This window comes from Muntiacus reevesi, chromosome 10 (assembly GCF_963930625.1).
Source record: "Muntiacus reevesi chromosome 10, mMunRee1.1, whole genome shotgun sequence".
Taxonomy (NCBI): Eukaryota; Metazoa; Chordata; class Mammalia; order Artiodactyla; family Cervidae; genus Muntiacus; species Muntiacus reevesi.
Genome location: NC_089258.1, coordinates 7,716,090 through 7,739,954, shown reverse-complemented (window position 1 = coordinate 7,739,954; position 23,865 = coordinate 7,716,090). Strand labels below are relative to the sequence as shown.

Sequence of the window (23,865 nt, the reverse complement as noted above, 5' to 3'; positions counted from 1 at the left end):
ACATGTTAGAATTCTATGAAGTTCTCATTTAGTGTCTATGAAGTGTCAAGACCAGAGCCACACTCATGCCCATATTTACTGTCTGGGGCTAGTCCACACTACGGGGGCAGACTTGGGTAGCCACACCAGAAACTCACAATACCTACAGCATCCGGGCATCCACAAAAGACCTCTGCCGCCTCCTGCCCTCAGCTTTAACACCAGCTGTGATGCCCTGCTGAGAATCCCTCAGTGGCTCCCCACAAACTGACTCCCGTCTACCTCTCCAGCTTCATCACCTGGCCCCTCAGTTGTCTGCCCACTCTGGACAACCAATCCTCCCTCAAACTCCCACAAACCACAGCCCTGGGCTTGTCTTTACCTTTACCTTCACTCGGAACGCCTCTCTCCTCCAAATGGCAGTCTGCCATCTTAAGACTCAGTTCAAACGCTTTCTTCTGTCTTCCTTCCCCATCCAGGGGTTGCTCCCCCAGGCAGGAGGGCTGACTCCCTCCTAGCATGCCACAGAAAACTCCTTGTACGGCTCCTCAGCTTTTAATAAACAGACTGAAGACGTATCTGTGCCAGACCAAACACTCTCACTCTATTTGTTCTGGTATGTGCCCCGCTCTGGATTACTAACTGCAAAAGAGCAGGCCATGTCTGTTCCCCACAGCCAACCACAGCCCAGCGTGGGCAGGGATACACGTGTTCACCATAAGTGGCTGGTTAGCATTCTAATCCTTTACTTGGCTAGAATGATGGGGGAGAGAGGGGCCTACATATTTTCCGAATACTGTAAAGTTTCAGCACGTGTAACAGCTCAGGCACCTCCGTGTACATTATCGCATTTAATCCTCAGGACTCTGGTGAGGAAGGTGGTAGCTCCACTCCATCAGGCAGCAGCAGGGCGTCCCATGGCAGAGCCGGAAGCTGAGATCAGGTCTCCACCTCCTGCCGGTGTGGAGATGCTCTCGCAGTACAGCTCACCCACTCAACCCACTGCTCGAAAGATGAAACAGATGCTTATGAGGCCCCTATTGGGTGTGGGGCCACTGACCCTCTGCTAAATGGGCTCAGGGCGAGGTGTGGCTCTGTCTCCTCCCTCCAGCCACCTGTCCCCACCCTCCCACCCCTCCTGCTGGACCTGATGTCTTTCAAGGCAGAGTGCCTGGGTCAGGACCAAAGGGCAGCCCTGCTTGTCCTGGTAAAACTAAGTGCCAGTTTTGTGACACCACTTCTCCTTTCTCCTTCTGTTGCTCTGGGGTTTGTGGCTTTTTCTGGAGCAGAAGGAAGGTGTTGGGAAGTCTGGCCTCTCCGTTGAAGAGGTACCAACACAAAGAGGGCTGAACTAATGTGACTGTCGCTGCACCTGCCTTATAGGAGCCTGAAGAATGCCTCTGGGGGCCTGCTGGAGTAAGCCCTGGACCGCTCACATAGTTTTTTGAATATGCAAACAGAAGTCCAGAGCTCAGAGATAGGGAAAGCCAATATGGTTGCTGCAGGCCTGGGAGAAAGTGACATGGGAAAGGCAGGTGCCCAGGAGACTCCTTCTCAACCAGAGAGGAGGGGTCATGCCCGCACAGGTCAGCGCGAGGCCACGGTGTGAATCAGTGGGAGGAGCTCGTGCCATGTCCCCCACCCTCACGGCGGAGAGGGAACCTGTCACCGCACAGGCTCGATGCTAAGAGGCCCTCTGCAGGTTCTGGAAGACAGGTCCCCCGAGTCCTCTCTTAGGTCTGAACTGATGCTACTGAAGACCACTCAGGTAAGTTTAGCTAGGTAGACCAGGGAGAGCTTTTGGCAAAAGACTCAGACAGCTGGGTTTAACCGCACACCTGACTTAGATGTGGTGTACCAAGCTGTTGTTTGGGATTCTGAACTGAGAAGTTAGCCTTTATCTTTCCGAAGATAGTGATCACTTTGGATTAAGAATGCAAGGCATTGTCAGGAGGAGGATGGGTAACTGGAAGGACATCTGAGACCATGACTAAGTGACATTTTCAGGCTAAAATTCCGGTTTGACTAAAATCAAGTCCGATGTTCCCCCAACCCTCAGGGCAAGCATGGTGATGGTATGAGGAGCCTGTGCAAATTCAGCTGAATCACTAGTGATCGTCCAGTCAGAGATCTGGCAATAGTGAGACAAAGTGAGACACGTTACACACGGCAAAGTGGACAAGGGGATTTCTGACACAATCGCGGTTTGCATGTATCAAGGTCAAGACAGTAGGTGAGCTGTGACTCCACCAAGCAGTCGGGAACAAGCATGATTTATCTGCGGGGAAAAAATCTCCATCACACCCAATCATTTTTTTTTCCTAAGTGTGTCATGATCTCCTCAGTCCTGGACATCAAAGTAGTCAATTACTGGCTCCTTCGCTATCTTCTGTAAATTGCTGTTCCCAGGATTCCTGAAAAGCAAACACAGAATGAGCAACCTTTTCTTGCTTGGGGGAAACCGATTCAGGCCAGTTTTAGAAAGTGAAGGGTCAGCTTCTTTACCATGTCTGCGACTCTGCTAAGACAGCGCGGTCCACATGAGCAAGTAACTGCTGGAATTTGGTGAAGGGCACGCAGGAGTTTATATTAATATATCAACACTATTCTTTCTATTCTAAAATTTTTCCATAATAAAGTCTTTCCCCAGGGAAGGAGTGGGGCTGGTCCTGAGAGCTACTTGGCCCCAGGACCCCTGGCCGACGCTGTGCCTAGTGGGCCATACTGAGCTGTCCCGTCCAGCTCCAAGGGAGCCTCGACGGCTAGGACCCTCCTGGTGACCTTGTACACGTCCCTACCCGCCCTCCCAGAGGTGCAGGAGGCTCTGGCGTGCTTCTGTGTGGAAGGCCAGGGCGGGAGGAGAGACCCCACTGGGTTCCCAACAGCTTCCAGCTAGGTGGCCTAGTCCCGCGTAGGGCAGCTGGTCCCCTCCTGGGAAGGGAAGGCAGGATGACGACCCCTCTCTGCTCCTGGCTGAGAAAACACCTGCCAGACCTGCTGCTGGCTCATGCAGTTTTCTTTTCTCTTTCATCACGAGCATACGGGAAAATGATTCAAACCATACGTAAGCAGAGCAAAACACGAAAGTTTCCCCCTTCACTGCCAACGGCCCCCTAGAATCCCACTTCTATCTCCAGAGTAACTGCTGTGAGTGTGTGATGTTCCCACATCACCTGGTGTGGCAGACTGAATCCATTTCCCAGCGTCACCATCTAGACCATGGAAATGATGGCAAGTGCCTTTGCTCCCTGGAGGGCAAGTGGGCATTACAAATAGCAAACCTGGGACTCCTCTGGCATGAACAAACGTGTCCAGCATCCCAGTCAAATGTCGTATGTCTGAATGCAACACCCCAAGGACAGGCCCAAGGAGGCGCCAACGGCTAGTGCAGCTCAGGGCAGTTCACTCCTTGCTGGAGTCTCTGGACAGACAGGGCCCTCTGGGAAGCAGCTAACGGATCCTTACTTGTCTGTCTGCCTGTGATGAGCGATCGGTGGCGGAGGCCGTGATTGGTTCTCCTTTTCCAGTACACCTGTCAGTGTGGTAGGAGGACAAATGGACTTCCCTCTGAAAAGTCAGAACACAAAATATTGAAAAGCGAGACCTGTTTGTGGAGACAGGCAGACAGCTGGAAATCCAGTCTGTGACTCTTAACATGGTGCAGGGCACTCTCTGATATGACCTGTCACCTTTGATTAATCTTCATCCCTTTCATCTACCTCTGCTGGGCCCACGACCTGCTTCCTCTCATCTCACTTGAGTCTTCTTTGTTGGGAGGTTCTTCCAACTCCCCAGATTCGGAGAGTGACCCTAGGTCCTGCAGTCCCCTCCTTGCCCACACTCCTGCTTTAGTCTCCTCTAATGGCCAATACTCTTCACAGAGGATGCCCTGAGTCCCAGGCCAGCACTCTGTGTCCACGATGCCAGGAGGATACAAGGGAACTAGGGATGGATCTGATGTGAAATGTGCTGTAGGTATGTCTGCTCTGAGGTCTGAGGCATGGGCTTTACTCTCTGGTTCAGAGCCTTATATCAGTCAGAATAGTTGGCCCAGAGGCAGACTTTTCACCTAATCTTCCAAAGAAGGAAGAAAAACAACAGCCCAAGCCAGGCCCAAGGAGGCACCAAGGACCAGTGCAGCCCTCCTGCACTAGTCACCGACCAGCCCAGGTTCTCAGGCCCAGGGCCCCCCCGAGCAGTTTCCCCTGTGACGGCGAGACCCACCCACCTGACCGCAGTGACCACCACGTTGCGCTTCGGCTCACTGTCGTAGCTCACGCTCTCCAGGCCGTACACCTGGGCCAGGTCGTGGATGATCCGGCGGTGGTCTCTGTTCATGGGGGGGAAGCAGTGGCTCTTCTTACTAATTTTCCCCTGTATGGAGGAAAAGGAAGATTGACTGGTAAACATCATTTTGAAAACAGGCTATGCCTATAGAGGTCCTTCTCACTGTCCTGGAACAGCCTGGGCCAGTAAGAGGTGACTGAGTTTGGGAGGCCCAGGGACACAGCAATCCACTGCCTGCTGGGCAAGGTGGCGGGATTGGGGCAGGAAGGGCGCGGGATGTACTTCTTGCAATTCCTCTGTGAGCCACGTGGCAGCAGCTGGCTGGGGCCAGGGGGGCAGCGGGCGAGTGAACCGAGCCTATGTGGACAGTGCAATGGTTGCTCCCACAGGGCCTCTAACTGGGGAGTGAGTGAGGTCAAGAAATGACTAAATAAACTGAAGCGTTACAAAACAAGAAAATCTCACTTGTACACTCCACACTAAAAATCGTGAGTTTACAGAGACACGCTAGCAGAGAACTACATCTGCTCAGGTTTCCTAATTAGGAGGGGAACGATTCCATTTTCTCCTTTGTGCTAGCATCCTGCTGGGGAGTGGGAACAGAAGGGAGGCAGGGCAGAGGGTGAGTAGGCGGCGGGAAGGAGACCTATTTTCATTAGATACGGAGTCAAAGGAGCCATCTTTCCCTCACTCACAAGCCCTCTGAATGAAGAGGGAGATGCCGCAGGGCTGGCTGCTACTGACACATGAGAGGCTTTTCTGCTTAAAGCCACCTCCTCGACATCTCCGGCTGCCTCCAGGACAGGCTTCCCTCTCCTGAAGGAACTGATACCATTACTGTTCAACTCTACTCATTCAACTTTCTATCTCTGCCCAATATATTCTTTCCTGCCTTTGGGGTAATAAGCACCAGCGAGTCCAATCATACAACAGTCTTTCAGAGATCTCCGTGCGTGCGTATGCAGTCATGTCTGACTCATCGTAACCCCATGGACTGCAGCCTGCCAGGCTCCTCAGTCCATAGGATTTCCCAGGCAAGAATACTGGAGCAGGCTGCTATTTCCTCCTCCAGGGGTTCTGCCCGACCCAGGGAGAACCTGCATCTCCTGCACTGGCAAGTGGGGGTTCTTTACCACTGAGCCACCAGGGAAGCTCATCAGAGATCTGAGGAGTTAGCATGTCTTCCTAAGTATCCTTATTGAATCCCCTTCACCCACAGTGTCTCCTCCCATTCTTAGGCACAAGGCTAGGATGTGTATTTACATTTAATATTATTGCAGATATCTTCCCTGAACCAGGCTAGAGCTTCCATGAATGCTATAATGGCTGGGCTTTGGAGAAAGGTAAGGATCCTCAAGGCAGCTGTGACTTTTTCCTACAACTACTTTACACTGACAATGTTTCTGGGACTTGATTTTTTTTTTAATCAAGTTGGCCTTAGAGACACGTAGAGTTGGATATTTTGGTTTCAACCTTATTCACGGCCTCCACGAGGGCTTCCATTTCCTTCTCAATATCGCTGACAAACTTTAAGTCCTTCCTGAAATGAGAAATAGCCATAGTTAATTTCATTTGTTTCTGCTCTTTTGAGAAACCCTTCCATCCACCCTCTGCCTATACAGTGCAGACAGTGGACAATGTGGGCAGGAAAATTGCAGAGGCCAGGCAGGAACTGTCAGATAACAGAAGGCTGAATGTGATGGAACAAAGGAAAAAAAGTAACAAGAAAACAATTATGAGAAGAAAGAAGACAGAAAGAGAAACAGTCATCAGCGGGCCAGGAGACAAGACGAAAATAAGACAGTTACCACCCAAGTGAAGACCACCCATGTGACGGAGACCTGGATGGGCAGAGGAGGAATGTAGCCAGAGACCCTTCACTGCAAGCCAGTCCAACCCTTGGAGGGCCCCACCTCCTATCACAGGGGCCACACACACACACACACACACACACACACACACACACACACACACTTCCCAAGTTCAACTCTTCAATGGGACAGTTTTGAGAAACCAAGAGAATGACTTATTAAATACCATATAATCTCTTATAATATATAAATATACAAACTGGCTCAACCACAGAGGGCTGCAAATCTTAAAAGAGCAAACATCTGGTAAGCCACACTTAAGGAAGTAGGTATCAAGTCACATACCTAGCGTCTTCCTTCAAACTGTCACTGAATTTTGACCCTGAAGAACGTACGTTGAAAGGATCAGAATCATCACTGATATGAAATGCCTCTGCTAACCTCCTGAAAGAGAGTGAAGTATGTAAATGAAAGGAAAGGAGGGGGAGGAAAATTATCTCATAGTAACAGAGTACCCACCAGGTTCTACGTTTTTTATACATTAATCATCTCATGTCAGTAAACCTGATTATTCAGGAGAATAAGAACAACTTGGGACAAGATACTGAATTGTCTTCACAGAACAAAACAAGTAAGACAGATTTAGATGGTTCTGAGCAAGCTGTAGGCTGACACTAGAGACTTAAGACTGTCTGGTGAAGAGAAGGCTGAGGGAGGGCACGCACCGGGGATGGTCAGTGGGATATATTTCCTCTGAGGTTTCACCTGAACATCAGATGAATAATAGAAAGATAATACTAAAATTAACATCACTCTACAGAAAGTCTACAAAATAAAGAATTCCATTAACAACATAAGCGCTGCGTTAATTTTAATGTGCTTCCTTTTATACTTTTCTTCTTTAAGTAGTACATGAAACTCTGAATCTTTTTTAGCATTTCTCATATTACTGTTTGATTTTCACACTCCCTGTGTTTTAACAGCTGCATAATCTTCTAATTTTATATGTCCCACAATTTACATAAGCATTCCCCATTTAGGTTCCTTTAAGAGTCCCCCAGTTTTTGAATATTATAAGTAACACAGTATCTCCGAGCAAAAACCTTCTAGGATTATTTCTCTGGAAAATGTTTCCAGGTGTGGCATAACTGCATTAAATAGCATGGACCTGAGACCCATATCATCAAGGTCTAAGGGTTCCAACAATGCGTTTGTGCTTTGACAAGGAGTTGTATGAGTCTCGTGGCATCTCACCAACACCTGGTTATGTCCTTTTTTTAAGATAGTTAAAATTCAGTTTAGCATTTATAGTTTTCCTTTACAAGGAGACAGGGATCTCTTACAAGCTTAATGCCCATAAGAATTTGGTTTATTATTGCTAGGTTTTCTACTTTTTTACCAGCAGTTTCAGTTCAGTTCAGTTCAGTTCAGTTGCTCAGTTGTGTCCGACTCTTTGTGACCCCATGAACCGCAGCATGCCAGGCCTCCCTGTCCATCACCAACTCCCGGAGTCCACCCAAACCCATGTCCATCGAGTCAATGATGCCATCCAACCATCTCATCCTCTGTTATCCCCTTCTCCTCCTGCCTTCAATCTTTTCCAGCATCAGGGTCTTTTCAAATGAGTCAACTCTTCGCATCAGGTGGCCAAGGTATTGGAGTTTCAGCTTCAACATCAGTCCTTCCAATGAATACCCAGGACTGATCTCCTTTAGGATGAACTGGTTGGATTTCCTTGCAGTCCAAGGGACTCTCAAGAGTCTTCTCCAACACCACAGTTCAAAAGTATCAATTCTTCGGCGCTCAGCTTTCTTCACAGTCCAACTCTCACATCTGTACATGACCACTGGAAAAACCATAGCCTTGACTAGACCAGCGGTTTAGTTTTCAAATTTTCAAGAGAATTCTTAGAGGGGGAGATTTTTTGATGGTTTGACTAGTTGGCCACTAATTCAAACATACACACCAATAAAACATAACTGTGGAGTGAATTTGGTCTGCCAGTTTTCCATTTCTGCAATGGAGCATGTATTTGCAACTTTAGATGGCATTTTCCTTTTCAAATTCACATGTCTCTCTCTCTCTCTTTTTTTTTTAAGGTCTGTGAGTAAGAAAGAATCCTTATATAGTGAGGGTCATTATGTCATTGTTCAAAGATTGAGGAGAAATTCAAAAGGCTTTCAGAAATAGCTAGTTTTAATCAATAACTTTCATTTACTGAGCATCTACTATGTATTAGGCTTGTGCCAAGAGTTTTATGTATATCATCGTTAGTTTTAATGTATTAATCCTCAAAACAACTCAGGGAGGTAGATACTATTATTATCACTCACTATTCACAGATACTTGGGAAAATTAAAGCTTAGAGAGATGTGTTTTGTCCAAGGTCACACAGCTATGTGAGTGAAGCTAAGATTCAATTCTGGGCAATCTAACTCTAGAGCTATGGTTGGCTCTAACTGCTGTGCAATACTGTCTCAACTACACAAAGGTGCATTTCCGTGTTTTGGAGGCCTTCTATGCATTCACTACAGCATTTCTGAAATCTCTGGACTGCAGCAGAGAACAATGTGATAGTTCTTAAAGGACAAGAGTTTTGAACAGCAATTATTACAAAGTTACCATAAGGGTCAAATCAAAGGAAATTTGGGCAGTGCTACTAATCATATTACAGTCTACACACTTAGTCACCTAAAAAGATATTGTTAACAATTGTTCAAAGCTGCCCTTCTAGGTAAAACAAGACTGCATTTGTCTGTGTTTATCTGCTTCTGCTTACCTCTATCTTGAAAACATTTCAAAGAATGGTAAGTTACAAGAATATTACAATGGGACTTCCTTAGTGGTCCAGAGCAGCTTTGAATCTGGTCTGGGAAGATGCCATATGCGGGGCAACTAAGCTTGAGGACCACAACTACTGAAGCCTGAAGCCTGCACACTCTAGAGTCCATGCTCTGCAACTGCTTGCCAACTAGAGAAAGCCACAGACAGCAACGAGCAGCCAAAAGAAAAGGACAACAAACTCCTACGTGCTCCTCATCTAAATTCTCCAAATATGGAGAAGGAAATGGCAAACCACTCCAGTATTCTTGCCTGGGATATCTCATGGATAGAGAAGCCTGGCAGGCTGCAGTCCACAGGGTCGCAAAAGTTTCAGACATGAATCCGTGACTAAACAACAATTCACCAGGAAAGGGGTACAATTCTTGAGGCACTATCCCTCTGTGTTCCCCCTTTGCCTGGCAAAGTAATAAAGCCACTCTTCCTTGTCCTCCAAAAAAATAAATAAATAAAAAAATAAATTCTCCAAATATAAACATTTCACAGAACTATACCTTTAATCTCTGCTGGAACTAGAAAGTCTGTCGGGCACTGAATTAAAAAAGCCTCTTAATCTGATAAAGAATATGCTCAAATAACTTACAACAGACATCATAGATAGTGGTGAAATATCTATTATCACTACCTTCTATTCAATACTGTACTGGAGGCCTAGCCAGCGTGATATGGCAAGAAAAAGGAAAAAGTTAAGAATTAGAAATAAATTAGAAGAGGACATGATTGTGTACATGCAAAATCCAAAAGAAGCTACAGATAAACAATCAGAAATAAGTAATTTAGCAAGGTTGTGAATACTGGTCAACAAATATCAATTGTATTCCTACATGCCAGTAACAAGCAATTAGAGAATTAAAATTTGAAAGTGGTAACAAGGAAAAAATACCATTTATAATAGCATCAAAAAACATCATACAGCAAGGAACAATCTATTTAAAGATGTACAAAATCTATATACAGAAAACTATAAAAATATCATTGAAAGAAAACATGACTAAATATAAGGATATACTTTGCTCATGAACCAGAGGCCTCAATATTACAAAGTATCAAATCTTCCCAAACTGATCTATAAATACCAGCTCAGTCAAAATCCCAGGTTTTTTTTTTGCAGATATTGATAACCTATTTCTAAAATTTAAATGGAAATGCAAATGGCCAAGAATAGCCAAGACAATCTTGAAGAAGGACCATGTTTGAAGAGATATGCTACCACTTTTTAAGACTTGTTATAAAGGTACAGTAGTTCAGATAATGTGATACTAACACAACGGAACAGAATGAACTTGGAATAACCCATATGCAACATGACTACTTGCTTTAAGACACAGGTGGCACTGCAGCGAACTGAGAAAGGATTTCTTGATAAACGATATTGGGTCAAGCGAACATTTGTTTGGAAAAAAAAAAAAGGAATCATGAACCCTCCTTATACTATGATTAAAAAAAAAAAATTGGTCCAAGTCAACTATAGTTCTAAATGTGAAAGGTAAAATACCATTATGACCTCAGGATAGACAGATACTTCTTAAACAAGCTATAAAATGTACTATTAACTAAAGAAAAGACTGATAAACTGAACAACATTAAAAATTAGAAATGTCTATTTATTAAGACACCATTTGGAGAGTGAAAAGTGAATGCACAGGGTGTGAGACACAACAATATATGAAACAGGACCTCCCTGGTGGAACAGTAGACAGGAATCTGCCTGCCAATGCAGCGGACATGGGCTCAGTCCTTGGTCTGGGAAGATTCCACAGGCCTCAGAGCAACCAAGCCCTTGAGCCACAGTTACCAAGCCTGTGCTCTAGAGCTCGTGAGCTGCAACTACTGAAACCATGTGCCTACAGCCTGTGTTCCCTAACAAGGGAAGCTACTGCGATGAGAGACACATGCACCGCAACAAAGGTATTCTTACTCAAGGAAGAGGAGCCCCCGCGAGTCACAGCTCAAAGCTCACAAGCAACAGTGAAGACCCAGCACAACCAAAAATAAATTTTTTAAAGGAGAATAAATTTATTTTAAATATATATATCTATATAAAAAGGTGGTGGTTTAGTTGCTAAGTCATGACCGACTCTTGCGACCCCATGGACTATAGCCCACTAGGCTCCTCTGTCCATGGGATTTCCCAAGCAAGAATACCAGAGAGGGTTGCTATTTTCTTCTCAAATAAAACAAAGGACTCATTATCTAAAATATAAAAGAATTCTTAGTAATCAATATGAAAAAGACAGATGATACAATTAAAAAATAAGCAAAGACTTGACAAAAGATATCCAAATGGCCAATAAACATATGAAAAGGTGTTCAACCTCACCAGTCATCAGAGAAACATAAATTAAAAGCTCAGTGATATCCAGTTATACATCTACAAAAATGGATTAAAGTTTAAAAGACTGACAATTCCAAGTGCTGACACAAACAGAGCGCAGTGGGAAATATGACCCTGTTCATGGGAGTATAACTTGGTACAACCATTTTGAACACTGGCAGAATCAACAGAAGCTGAAAATACACATACCTTATTAATCAGCAGTTCTACTCCCGAGTTTATTTTCTAACAGGAATGAGTACATATATAGAGCAAAGCTAGTTCAAGGATGTTCTTTACAGAGCATTATTTGTAACAGCCCAATACCAATAACAACACATGTGATCTATTAACTAGAGAATAGATAAGTGATGATACATTACTAAAATAAAATAAATATTGTTCAGGAATGAAAACAAACAAAATACTGACTGCTACATGCAACAAAAGGAGTATCACAAATATAATGTAAGAAACCAGACAAAAATACCACCCACAGGATTTCATTATTTAAAGTCCAAAAACACACAAAATAATCTAAACTGTCAGGAGTCAGGATACAGGTTATTTCTCAGTGGAGTGTTAAGAATAGGTTCTGGAAACTTTCAAAATCTTGACCTCATTGCTGATTACACCAATGTATTCACTTTGTGATGACTCACTGATCTGTATAGTTTTGATATATATGTATGTTATACTTCAACATAAAAGTTCATTAAAAGAATTTTAAGCCTCTTATCTCCATTGGAATCAGGAAGTTTGCCAGTCCCTGAATTAGTATGCTGTGGGGCATGTAATGTTTATACTTGCCTGAAACCACTTAAGCTCATGTTTCAGAAACACGCTGAGATCACCTAACTGGTTTATCCTTAGGCACTTCAATTCTTGATGATTGAATTTCTCCTGCTCTCCAATAGCAGCAAGACTCAGAGCAGGTGCTGAATGAATGCTTGAAGGGTTGCTCTGTTCCACTAACTTCACAGAGCTCAAAGACAGTTAGATAAATTGTAGTTCAAACTACTTACTTTTTCCTTTCCAAGGCTGAACATTCCTCATCACACTCCAGCCTTGAGAAACAAAGAAAAAATTAAGTGAGAATGCAGGTTTCACAGCTCCTACTCTGGGTAGCTCAGTTGGTAAAGAATCTGCCTGCAATGCAGGAGACTGGGGTTTGATTCCTAGGTCAGGAAGATCTCCTGGAGAAGGAAATCGCAACCCATTCCAATATTCTTGCCTGGTGAATTCCAAGGACAGAGGAGCCTGGCAGGCTACAGTCCATGGAGTCACAAGAGTCGGACATGACTTAGTGACTAAACCACCATCACCACTCAGCAATAAGTTCTTGAATGGTCACCCTAGAGACTGAGCATACTCTGACCAAACAATGGCTGGATGAGGTCCCTCTCAAGGACAGGTGGGCAGGCCTTCGAAAGACTTCAGAGTGTCCTGAGGCTGCTCAGCCCCCCAAATGCTCCCAGCAGCCCTCTGACAGCCCTATCTCCCTCTCTTGACACAGCCACCTTTCTGTTCTCTTGCAGCTTAAAATGTACATGCCCAGGTCTCTGCTTTCTCTGGCTACTATCTGGAGTGAGGCCCAGAAACGCTTCCTCTGGTCTTAGCTGTGCCCTGAATAGGATTCACTGCACTGGAGTGGCTGTGGCCTCTTAATGTCAGAAGTCTGTTGAATATTGTGTGTGCAAGGCTTTACTGGTGGGGACTGACACAAGTGAATGGTTCCTGATCTCTGGAAATTAAGTCTAATGCGAGAAAGAAAGCACAGCTACACATTTTTTAAATTACCTGGCTTGGTGAATTTCCTTCTTAGTAATCAACTTGCTGATCTCCACGGAATCTCCAAGCTGCATGTCTGTTATTTTGGAGGCCATGGAAATAGCAGCTATTCTGAAGTACAAAAAAGAAAGGCACTGCAGTTTCACAAGAATCTCCTCACACCAGGCACACAAAATGCATCTTTCAAGAAAAATCTACCTCTTGACAATCTGTGTAGCCCTGGAAGCCTATTCAGTGTAACTATCCACACATTTACGTGGTATCTCAATTAGTTTAAACAGCTCCATAGGAAATGAGGCAATTGATTTCTTAGCACTCCCCTGAACATCTGGGTCAATGCCTGGGACTCAGTGGGTATCTACAGTCAATCTGATGTTGCACACTCCTGAAGTCCCACCTCTACGACACATCTATGCAGTTCTGCATCTCCAAGTTGTTGCCCCTGAATCTATTTGTCCATCCATCCTAAAATCTCCACCCCTGTACTCAGATCCCCATGTGACCACATAGGTCCCAAGACTTCAGGAGGCTGCAAAGACAGCCCACAGAGCGGCCAGAAACCCCCACACTCCAGTAGGAGCAGAGGGCCTGGCTGTGCCATCACAAATGGTGGGACATGAAAGCAATTCATGCAACCTCAGGGCATCTTCCCTTCTGATCTCATGGTGAAAGAAGACCAGAGGTAGAGAGAAAGGAAGGAGGAGGAGAAATTAAATGGCTTACAAATTAAGGTTAGGGAAGGTAATGAGGTACATAAAGCAGTACTTTTTCTTTGAACCTGAAAAACTAGACTCAAAATTTATTTAAAAAAAACTGTCCTTAAAAGTTGCAAGATCCTATAATAAACTCCGGTATATCCTCTACCTAGACCTGCCGATTGTTCACATGTAAGCAGCACTAACCTTTGATAAGTACTGGATGCTTCTGAGCAAACCATGATTTCCTTTCTTCGTCCACACTCACACTGCAGCTCTATCTGAAATCAGATGAACGTGGAGCAGCTTTCAGCCGACAGAAAACATGGGAATGGGCAGGTTTCGTTCTTAAAGCCTCTCTCGAATCAAAGCTTGGCAGAGAACAGAGACAGGGAAAGGCTCCTCTCCAAGATGGAGGAGCTAGCCACACACGCAAACTGGCGACGTGGTGGCTGACATTCTAGGAGGGGAGTGCCAGGTTTACGTGCCCCTTACTAGGCATTGTCCCTGTCCTTAATCCTGCCTGAAGGGGCAGGCCTAGAATGAAGTTTCTGCCACCAAACCAGAGCGAGACGCTTTCACCTTCCACTTTCACCTCCTCAGGGGAGACCTTGCTCCATCCCTCAGAACAGGTAAGTCCCCCACTCACGTATTCCTGTGGAAGCCCTGCAAGGGTGTACTACTTCACAACCCTTACCAGAGTCACAGGTAATTACCTGAGTAACTAGTTAGTATCTGTCCATCTGATTAAAGAACCACGTGTCTCCTGTTCACTGGTAGACCTCCAGCATCTATATAGCATAACATCTTCCACAAAAGACACTTAAATACTCGTTGAATGAATGGAGTGGGCAATCAAGAGTCTCTCTTGAGAATTCGATCGAAGGGAGACAGAGACTGGTCAGGTGGCAGTGGGTACTTTCTGAACTAAAAGGCCATCTCAAGCTTGGCAGTCAGAGGCCCACCTTTCTCTTTGTTAACTTGCAGTTCCTTGTAACCAACGACCCCGGATTGGGATGTGTGCTTTAGTGCCACTGCGGGCAGTTCTAGAGTCATCAGCAGCACCAGGACCACAGCGCACACCCCACCTGGAGCCAGGACGACGCACCTTGGCCTTGCAGGCGGTCACTGGGCAGGGCAAGCTGAGGTGGCAGGGCGCCAGGCACGGGTGGCCACAGTCGGCTCTGGAGGCGGTGCAGGGCTGCTTGCAGACCTCGTCGCCCAGACAGTCTCCTTTGTGACACAGCCTCTGACACCTGTGCATCCCACACGGCAGCGTGGCGCCGCAGGGCAGTCCACAAGAGATGTCCGCCAGGTGACAGGGAATGTTGCTTCGTAACTAGGAGAGAAGAAGCCGGGTTCTCATCTCCATTCAGGATCTGGGGTGGGTTTCAACTTCCTACTTAGACATTTCGGAACTTTCACAATCAGTATATTAAAAAAAAAAAAAAAATTTTTTTTTTTTTTTAAATCAGGCTGATTTTTAAAGTCTGAAAGGTTAGTTTGAAAAGAAAACAAACCTGAGCTTTATTTAATTATGCTTGTTACAGTTTGAAAGGATTTGTTTTAGCAGTGTGACTTGCAACATAAACTTCCCAAGGTGAGTAACAGGCATGTGAAACCAGATAACTAGGGAGGATCTGAAAATACTATGACTAACTGGGAGGGTCAGAGGATCTTCTACCTCTGCAAACAGCTAGGGCACTGAGTTGACAGAAACCCCAGGGGTGGGGGCACCCTTGGTTCATGGTTTCCGGACTGCTGGCAGGGCAGTTTTATGTAATTAAATACTCAGCTCTCCTCACATCTCCCAACCCCTGGTCTCCATAGTTTTAGATGGCTCTGTCATTAAAAAATATTAAGAGGCAACAGGCCATGGAACTGCCAAGTCATTTTTTCTTGAGAAATTGCCTTCCCCCAGGATTCCTCACTCTAGGAAAAAGATGCTGGGATTTTACTCCTGTGGGACCAGAGATTACTCTCATGTACCTGCTCAAAGTCTTTTAAGAACCCTCAAAGAGAGGAGTATACTTAGACTGTGATGAGGCACAATCTTTAATCTTGAAGAGGGCCCCGGAGTCTAGTACATACCTGCTTTGGATTCGGTATTTTGGTGGAAGGTATTCCCAGTCACTAAACACTCCCTTACTTTACCACTGGGATAATTCATGCACACGCTGGGCCCTGGGCTGCTCGCGTCCACATTACCTGCCTATCTTCTCAGCATCCTTCAGGAGGTTACTTATGTTACTTCCTCCAGGAACACCTTCCCTGGGTAGGGGTCCCTTCAGTACCCTGTACTTCCCACATGGCTGCACCTATAATCGACTGCTCATTCATCTGCTTTCCGCCCCACAGTGAAGGCTCCACCAGGGCAGGGCCAGCCTCTGTGTTTCATTTCTCAATCACTTGAACCCAGCCAGTTACCTAGTAGAGCAGGCAAGCAGTAAATATTTGCTGACTGAAGTCCAACAACACAAAGATAACACATGGATCTCTTAGAATGGTTACTCTCAGAGGAAGTAAGATTTCTCAGAGGAAGAATAAATACTAAGGATTATGACTTGAGAACCTCTGACAGGAAGTAAGTGGAGAAAAATATGTCCATCAAGATAAGAATACTGAAAGCATGTTGTCACAGTTGTCAAGAGTTTCAAGAAATGTTGGCCAACATGTTATGAAGTAAAAAAAGCAGGTTCCAAAACAGTATAGTCTTCATAGAGTAGAGGAGAATATGTAATACCCATGCCTGAAGTCTATACACTAGAATGTTTAAAAGTATTTCTTTCTGGGTAGCAAAAGTATATTAACAGTCTACGATGAATATGCCTTTTTAAAATTAAAGAAATTTAAAAATGGTTTCAAAGGGTCTACAGTCAGCAGTGCTTAGACGCTAAGAATAAGGATGAAAATCCTTCACGGTAGTGGCAGTGGGGAGGGGCAGGTTAGTGGGGAGGAAGGCGTTGGCCCATCAGCAGGATGGAAGTCTGTGAAGGGAGTAGAGAGCAGGATCGGTGGTCACTGGCAGGGAGCCCACTGCACTCCTGGGATATTCTCACTGTAACCCTTTTCCCCAGACTGGCAACCCCTCCCCATGCTAGCTAACCTGGACGCTGTCTCTGAACACAGCTCATGTTCTCAGGGCCTACTGGCTGAGTCTCATTTCACTGTAACCAGATTAAAAATGAGAGCAGAATAGTCTAACAATGCCACTGACTGCATGGTTCCATTTATGTGGCCTCATGAAAAGGCAACAGACTTTGTTAAGGCAGACAACACATAACTGGTTACCGGGGCTGGAGGAAAGTGGAGAGTAATTCTTAAGGGACACGAAGGAGTGTTTGGGGGTGAATGACCTGTTCCACATCTTGACTGTGGTGGTGGTGACATGACTGTATGACTGCTTTTGTCAAAACTCATAGACTTGCATGCTAAAAAGGGTAAATTTTATTTTATGCAAACTATACCTCAATGATAAAAAAAGAAAAAGTGGCAACAGCAAGTCTCTGCTTCTTTGGAGCATATTCACTTTGAGAAACAATGAGGCTAATCCTCTTAACGAAATCCAACCATAAACCTCTGGTTGGAACAATGAACAACTTGAGAGAAAGCTTACCTCATGTTTGCCCATGCACCACTTCTGCGTGAGGAAAGTACAAGGAGGGCACTTGTCCTCGCTATGACAAGAATGGTACACTGGAGAGAGAAAGGCAAAATCAGGAATGATGTTCAAACAGCGCCACACCAACTATTTCACATACTGTAATACCATTTGACACATGAACTTTTAAATTTAGCAGCTGGACGTACTTTTTAAAATGGTCACTGGAAAGTAAAAGTAGTTGGCTTTATATTAAAGGGCTGAAAGATGAGCATGAGAGAAAGAAACCCAGCTGAGGGGGGAGAGACACAGAAGCAGAGAAGGGGTCAGCTGGTCCACCCCGTCTCCTGCGGCATGGCGACATGGTCTGTGCACATTCCTCAGTCATGTTTGTGGTCCTACCGTACACAGCTCCCCTCTGTTCAGACATCTTTGTTACTTATCTCATCTAACATGCTTCCTCTGACTTCTTTCAATTTCTTTACTGCCTGGAAGAGGCAGTTCATTCAAACTCATCCCCTACAACGAAGCCTTCCATGGCTGACCCTCCCTGCCCTGAGATCTCTTGCTCTCCCTGACCTCTTGGTTCTGAGGCAGACGGCTTGCTGGCATGCTATCTGCCCCATCTTCATGCAATGGCTGGTTGTGGCAAATGTACTCAACTACCACCTTCTTCCTCCCAGAAACAACAGAGCCCCGTCCAGGTCCTGGGCTACTGTTTTCTTCCTCTGAATCTCCCTTGATGTCTGATATCATGCTGGATATACAACAAATGCCCAAGAAACGTGAATGCTGGATGAAAGCAGGCTAAAACAAAACAAGTCACAAATGGCTAAGTTCTCACTATGGACCTAGACTTCATCCTAATATCTGCAAGTGACTATAAAAAAGTGAGTGCGAGTGAGTGTGCTGAGTGTCTGCCTGAATACTAACTTCACAGTGGCAAAGACACCACTCGCAAACCAAGCTGGGAGGGTCATCTTAAGGTCTCCAGGGAAGGGGGGACTTCTTTCATAAGGAATTTACTTAATTCTTCTTCACTCTTTAAAAAATAAGAACTGGTTGTTTCGTCAGTCTCAATCATGTGCCCAGATTTACTGTAAGGATCAAATCTGATAACTTAAGTTATGTCAGGTTTGCCTCTGGGACGTGACAAAAAAGGAAATGATGGGCCAGATACAGTTCAGGGGAAAGCCAGTGACTAGACTGTACGGAAAGTGTGTGATGTCAAGTAGCTACTGGTCTGGTGTCTACAGCAGTCTATCACAGGAAAACTGGAAACAAATGTCCAGCAATATGAGACTGACTGAATCAGTTATGGCCTATCCATGTAACAGGACACCCCACTATCATCTAGAAGAATATTTATTGATAAGGAGACAGGTTAAAATTACAGTAATAAGAGAGAAAAAAATCTATTACTTAAAATAGGTTCAATAAAATTCCATTTTAAAATAAATAAATAAATAAATAAATAAATAAATAAATAAAATCCCACTTTTATTTTAGGGAAAAAATGCAAATATATATATTTTTACCCACGGAAAAAGGCCCTAAAAAATCACCAGGCAAGAACACTAGAATGGCTTGCCATGCCCTTTCTCCAGGGGATTTTCCTGACCCAGAGACTGAACCCAAGTCTCCCGCGCTGCAGGCAGATTCTTTACCATCTGAGCCAGCAGGGAAGTCCGAAAAATACACAGTAAGGCATAATTCCTAAAAGGTTACATAAGATTTAATTTCAATCTTTTGATTTTACTTTTCTTTCTTTCTTTTTATATATGTTGCATCTACAACAAAACTGAAGTTACTTTTAATTTTATAAAAAGATGCTTAACTTTGAAATATGCACCACAGAAAGGAAGACGAGACCAGCCAGGGCTTCTCCCGACATTCTGGGTGTGTGTGACACCCACAGGGTAAAACAGTGAAAAGCACTGTGATTGCCAGCTGTGGCCTGATCACAGGCCCGTCTTCACAGAAGCAGCCCTGAGCACAGGGAACGAAGAGCAGCCATGACGGCGTAACCTGAACGCAGGGAGAACTATCAGATGCTGGGCCAAGTCACTTAGTCATGCCTGACTCTTTGCCACCCCACGGACTGCAGCCCACCAGGCTCTTCTGTCTGTGGGATTCTCCAGGCAAGAGTACTGGAGTGGGTGGCCAAGCCCTCCTCCAGGGAATCTTCCCCACCCGGGGATCGAACCCATGGCTCCTGCATTGCAGATAAGATTCTTTACTGCTGAGCCACCAGGAAAGCCCTGAAGACCATCATGCAGTATCCTAAAACACAGTGTGAGCAGGCTGTGAGGTGTGGAGGCAACAGACGGGACCCACCTGGATGGTCACATTCATGGACTCTGGCACAGGTCTGGGTACACTCAGGTGGCCTGGTGCCACAGGGAACCGGCGGGTAGATCACTGATGCACCACAGTGGCAGGTTAATTCATCAAAGCCTGGAGAAGCAGCAGGTGAAACAAACCATCCTGAGTTTGAGATTCGCACACAGATAACTACAAACACACTTTTTTCTGGGGGTGGGGGGGGCTTGTATTTTTAGAGGCTAATTTTTAGGGGCCGCCTTTTCTTGAAAAAAAAAAAAAAAGTTTTTATTTTATTAAAGTTGTCTGGTAGTGAAGCATTCAATTTTTACTTGCAACAAACTTTTAAGTCCATGAGTTATCCGAGACATTTTTACATGCATTTTATACACAAATGACCTACAGAACAGAAGACTTCCACTAGAGATACAGATCCTTTTTTCCCATAACTTTTTGGTTAGGAAAATGGATAGAGATTATGAAAGCCACAGAGAGTTAAGTTCGGCAAACTCACAGGGGACTGCCCACAAGCAGCTGACTGTGTCACGAGCCCTCCTAACACTCAGACCCATAGGGAAGTTAGTTCAACTCTGGTCCAAGGTGGAGGCCGGGTCTTTGGCCATGGTTCTCAACTAGGGACCAAGAGTCAGAAGCCCAGGCCCTCCAGAACTCCTCCATTCAATGCTTTTCTCCAGTCAATACCTCCAACAAACAGAGGCTATATAATGTGGTGGAAAGGGTCCTGTAAATATCTGTAAAGTGGGAAATTGAGGCTTGTAGACCCGAAGCTACTTCTCACTTGCACAAGGACTGTAGGCAGGTAACTTAACACCTCTGAGATTTCTTCCTTTTGGTCAAAAGCGGATACAAACCTTTGGCCTACCTACTTGGAAAGCATATTGTGGGCAAGGGCTAATATATGTGAAACAGCTAGGTAAAGAGTAAGAGGCTACATAACTTATCTTTATGGAACTCCATGTGTGGGATTTATAATAAAGCACTGACTCAACTCCTTTTTGAAATATGGTAGATCTAGTACTTTCCAGAGAAGGTATGTTGGGGAACCGCGATCCAGGCTAATCTTTTAATGGAGCAGTTCTCAAAGTGTGTTCTGTTGAGCCCTATGACTCTGGAGTCCAGGAGGTCAGTTGTTTTCATAATAATACTTAGATACTATTTGCTTTTATCCCTGTGCTGGCATTTGCACTGAGGATACATAAGCAACTATTGGAAACGCTGCCCAAGGCATTCGCGCAAATCAAGGCAGCTATATAACCACTTTATTTTCACTGCCAAACAAGTAGACAGAAAATGCAAGGTTCACTTAAGTCCTTGATGAAGAAGTATAAAAAAACCCTTAAATACATGTCTTTCTAATACTCTGTGGAACAAACTAAGATATCTGCTTAAAGCACTTTTGTTGCACACAAAAATACAGTCATCCCTCGGTGTTCTGGGTGGGGAGGGGGGCTGATTCCAGGACTCCCATGGATACCAAAATCTAAGAATGCTCAAGTCCCTTATATAATATGGTATAGTACTTGCATATGACCTATGCACATCCTCCTGTATACTTTTTTTTTGGGGGGGGGCTATAATTTTGGATTTCAGAAAAGCTGTTGACATTATCTTGTAAAGTTAGATGCCTACATGCCCTGAAAAGCAATAATTCTACCCTTATGAACAAATTTAAGAAAAATTATTACATAAGTGTACAAGAAGACACATGCAAAAGGTTCACAACAGCAACAGTAACATTAAAAAAATGCTGGAAGCTACACAAATGTCCTTTGACAAAGGAACAGATCAATAAATGATGTTATATTTACTGAATTAAACATTACAAAGCAGTGAAGATGTATGAAACCTAGCTATTTACAAAATTTGGATGCATCTTAAAATATAATGCTGAATAGAAATGTCCTATAAGACTAGATAAACACAGAACTATTTTTATGAATTTCAACATAAGCACAATTGGATCATATACTGCTTTTGGCTTACACATATGTCAGAATAATGACATATATAGTTTTCTACAGTAGTGTAGAAACTACTACTATAAAGCGACTTAAATGGTCCACCAGTTTTCTCCAGAAGAAAGCAAAGGATAGTCAAGTGTAAACAGGTAGATGAAATTCACATTAACGTTTAAGTTCTTAGGTTGCATAATGGCTCCCCTGTATATTTTAAATCATCTCTAGGTTACTTATAATATCCAATATAAATGCTATGTAAACAGCTGCCAGCAGTTTTGTTTTTGGAACATTCCAGAATTTTTTCCCTTTGAATGTTTTCAACCCATGGTTGATTGAGTCTATGGATATGGAGCCCACAGATAAGACAGCTGTCTGACCACTGGTTGTTTTAAAGAACTGCACTTTTTTGAGTTCTGAGCTGAATTAACTTTTTTTCATAACACACCATTTTGCCTGAAAAAGTAACCAACAAATTATGATTATTTAGACTTGGCTATTTTGGCAGATACTTAATAAAAAATTAACAGTGAGCGTGTCATTTCAAGAAAACCAACTTTGTTGCCAATGACAACATTCAAGCTTTCAACTGAAAACAAAATTTTGGAAAATATGCACTTACCACTAAGACCTTGACAACTTCCTAATACTTTTCCCAAGACTTTTCTGATGAGATTGGTAGTATATTAAGGAATGTGAGTTTTTAATATAACACAAACAGACCCATCTTAGAATCACTGCCTACAGCCCAAGATAAAGGGACAACAGAGCAGCTACTTTTTTTGAAGTCTCAACAGCTTTTCTGCCCATAGATTCCACGAGTAAGCGCTGCTGAGTCTCCCCCCGCCCCCCACTGCCATCAGGTCTCAGTCAGAGTCTCCCCAAGAGCCTGAACAGCTGCGGAAGCTCTTCATTGGAGGTTTGAGCTTTGAAACCACCAACGAGAGTCTGAGGAGCCATTCTGAGCCACAGGAAACGCTCCCAGACTGCGGTAATGAGGGATCCAAACACCAAGCGCTCCAGAGGCTTTGGCTTGTCACATGTGCCTGTGGAGGGGGTGGATGCAGCCATGAGTGCAAGGTCGCACGCGGTGGATGGATGAGCTGTGGAACCCAAAAGGGCCGTCTCAAGAGAAGAGTCTCAAAGACCCGGGGCCCACTCAACTGTGAAAAAGATTTTTGTTGGTGGTATTAAAGAAGATACTGAAGAACATCACCTGAGAGATTATTTTGAACGGTATGGGAAAACTGAAGTGACTGAAATCATGACTGATCGAGATAGTGGCAAAAAGAGAGGCTTTGCTTTCACAACCTTTGACAACCATGACTCTGTAGACAAGACAGTCATTCAGAAATACTACACTGTGAATGGTCACATCTGTGAGGTAAGGAAAGCCCTATCTAAGCAAGAGATGGCTAGTGTCTCATCCAGTCAAAGGTCGAAGTGGTTCTGGAGACTCTAGTGGTGGTTTTGGAGGCCGTTTTGGGGGGGACAACTCTGGTCATGGAGGAAAACTTCAGTGGTGGAGGTGGCTTTGGTGGCAGCTATGTTGGTGGTGGATATGGTGGCAGTGGGGATGGCCATAATAGATAATGATGGAAGCAATTCTGGAGGCGGCAGAGGCTACAGTGATTTTGGCAATTACAAGCATCAATCTTTCAAAGTTTGGACCCATGAAAGAAGGAAACTTTGGAGGCCAAAGTTCTGGCTCCTATGGTGGCAGCAGCCAATCCTTAGCCAAACCATGAAACCAAGGTGGCTATGGTGGTTTTAACAGCAGCAGGAGCTGTAACAGTGCCAGGAGGTTTTAATTACTGCCAGGAAACAAACCTTAGCAGGGGAGGAGAGCCAGAGCCAGAGAAGTGACAGGAAAGCTACAAGTTACAACAGATTTGTGAGCTCAGCCACGCACAGTGGTGGCAGGGCCTAGCTGCAACAAACAAAGCATGTTTTAGATACTACTCATGTATATGGGCAAAAACCCCCAAGGACTGTATTTGTGACTAATTGTATAACAGGTTATTTTAGTTTCTGTTCTGTGGAAACTGTAAAGTACCCCAACAAAGGATTTTAATGCAGATTTTTTTTTTTTTTGCACCCATGCTGTTGATTGCTAAATGTAATAGTCTGATCATGATGCTGAATAAATGTCTTTGTAAAAAATATGCTGTGTGTAAAGCTAGTCTATTTTGAAGTCATTTTGGTAAACTACCCAAACAGCGTGAAATTAGAATTCCTTTACAGTGAT

At 44.4% G+C, this 23,865-nt stretch overlaps 1 protein-coding gene and 1 pseudogene across 1 annotated transcript in view; one reads left to right on the top strand and one right to left on the bottom strand.

Moving 5' to 3' along the window:
• Positions 1-1,122: 1,122 nt before the first annotated feature.
• NFX1 (nuclear transcription factor, X-box binding 1) overlaps positions 1,123-23,865 on the bottom strand; it is a 68,755-nt gene continuing 46,012 nt past the window's right edge. Inside the window, exons 14-24 of the mRNA XM_065946629.1 lie at positions 19,657-19,776; positions 17,335-17,414; positions 14,827-15,057; positions 13,926-13,999; positions 13,033-13,134; positions 12,258-12,299; positions 6,423-6,521; positions 5,740-5,806; positions 4,208-4,353; positions 3,445-3,546; positions 1,123-2,393 (exon numbers count right to left, since the gene is read on the bottom strand). Of these exons, the coding sequence (XP_065802701.1) occupies positions 2,321-2,393; positions 3,445-3,546; positions 4,208-4,353; positions 5,740-5,806; positions 6,423-6,521; positions 12,258-12,299; positions 13,033-13,134; positions 13,926-13,999; positions 14,827-15,057; positions 17,335-17,414; positions 19,657-19,776 (1,136 nt within the window). The 3' untranslated portion in view covers positions 1,123-2,320. The remainder of the gene's footprint in view (positions 2,394-3,444; positions 3,547-4,207; positions 4,354-5,739; positions 5,807-6,422; positions 6,522-12,257; positions 12,300-13,032; positions 13,135-13,925; positions 14,000-14,826; positions 15,058-17,334; positions 17,415-19,656; positions 19,777-23,865) is intronic.
• LOC136176489 (heterogeneous nuclear ribonucleoprotein A1-like) lies at positions 20,765-23,428 on the top strand (annotated as a pseudogene).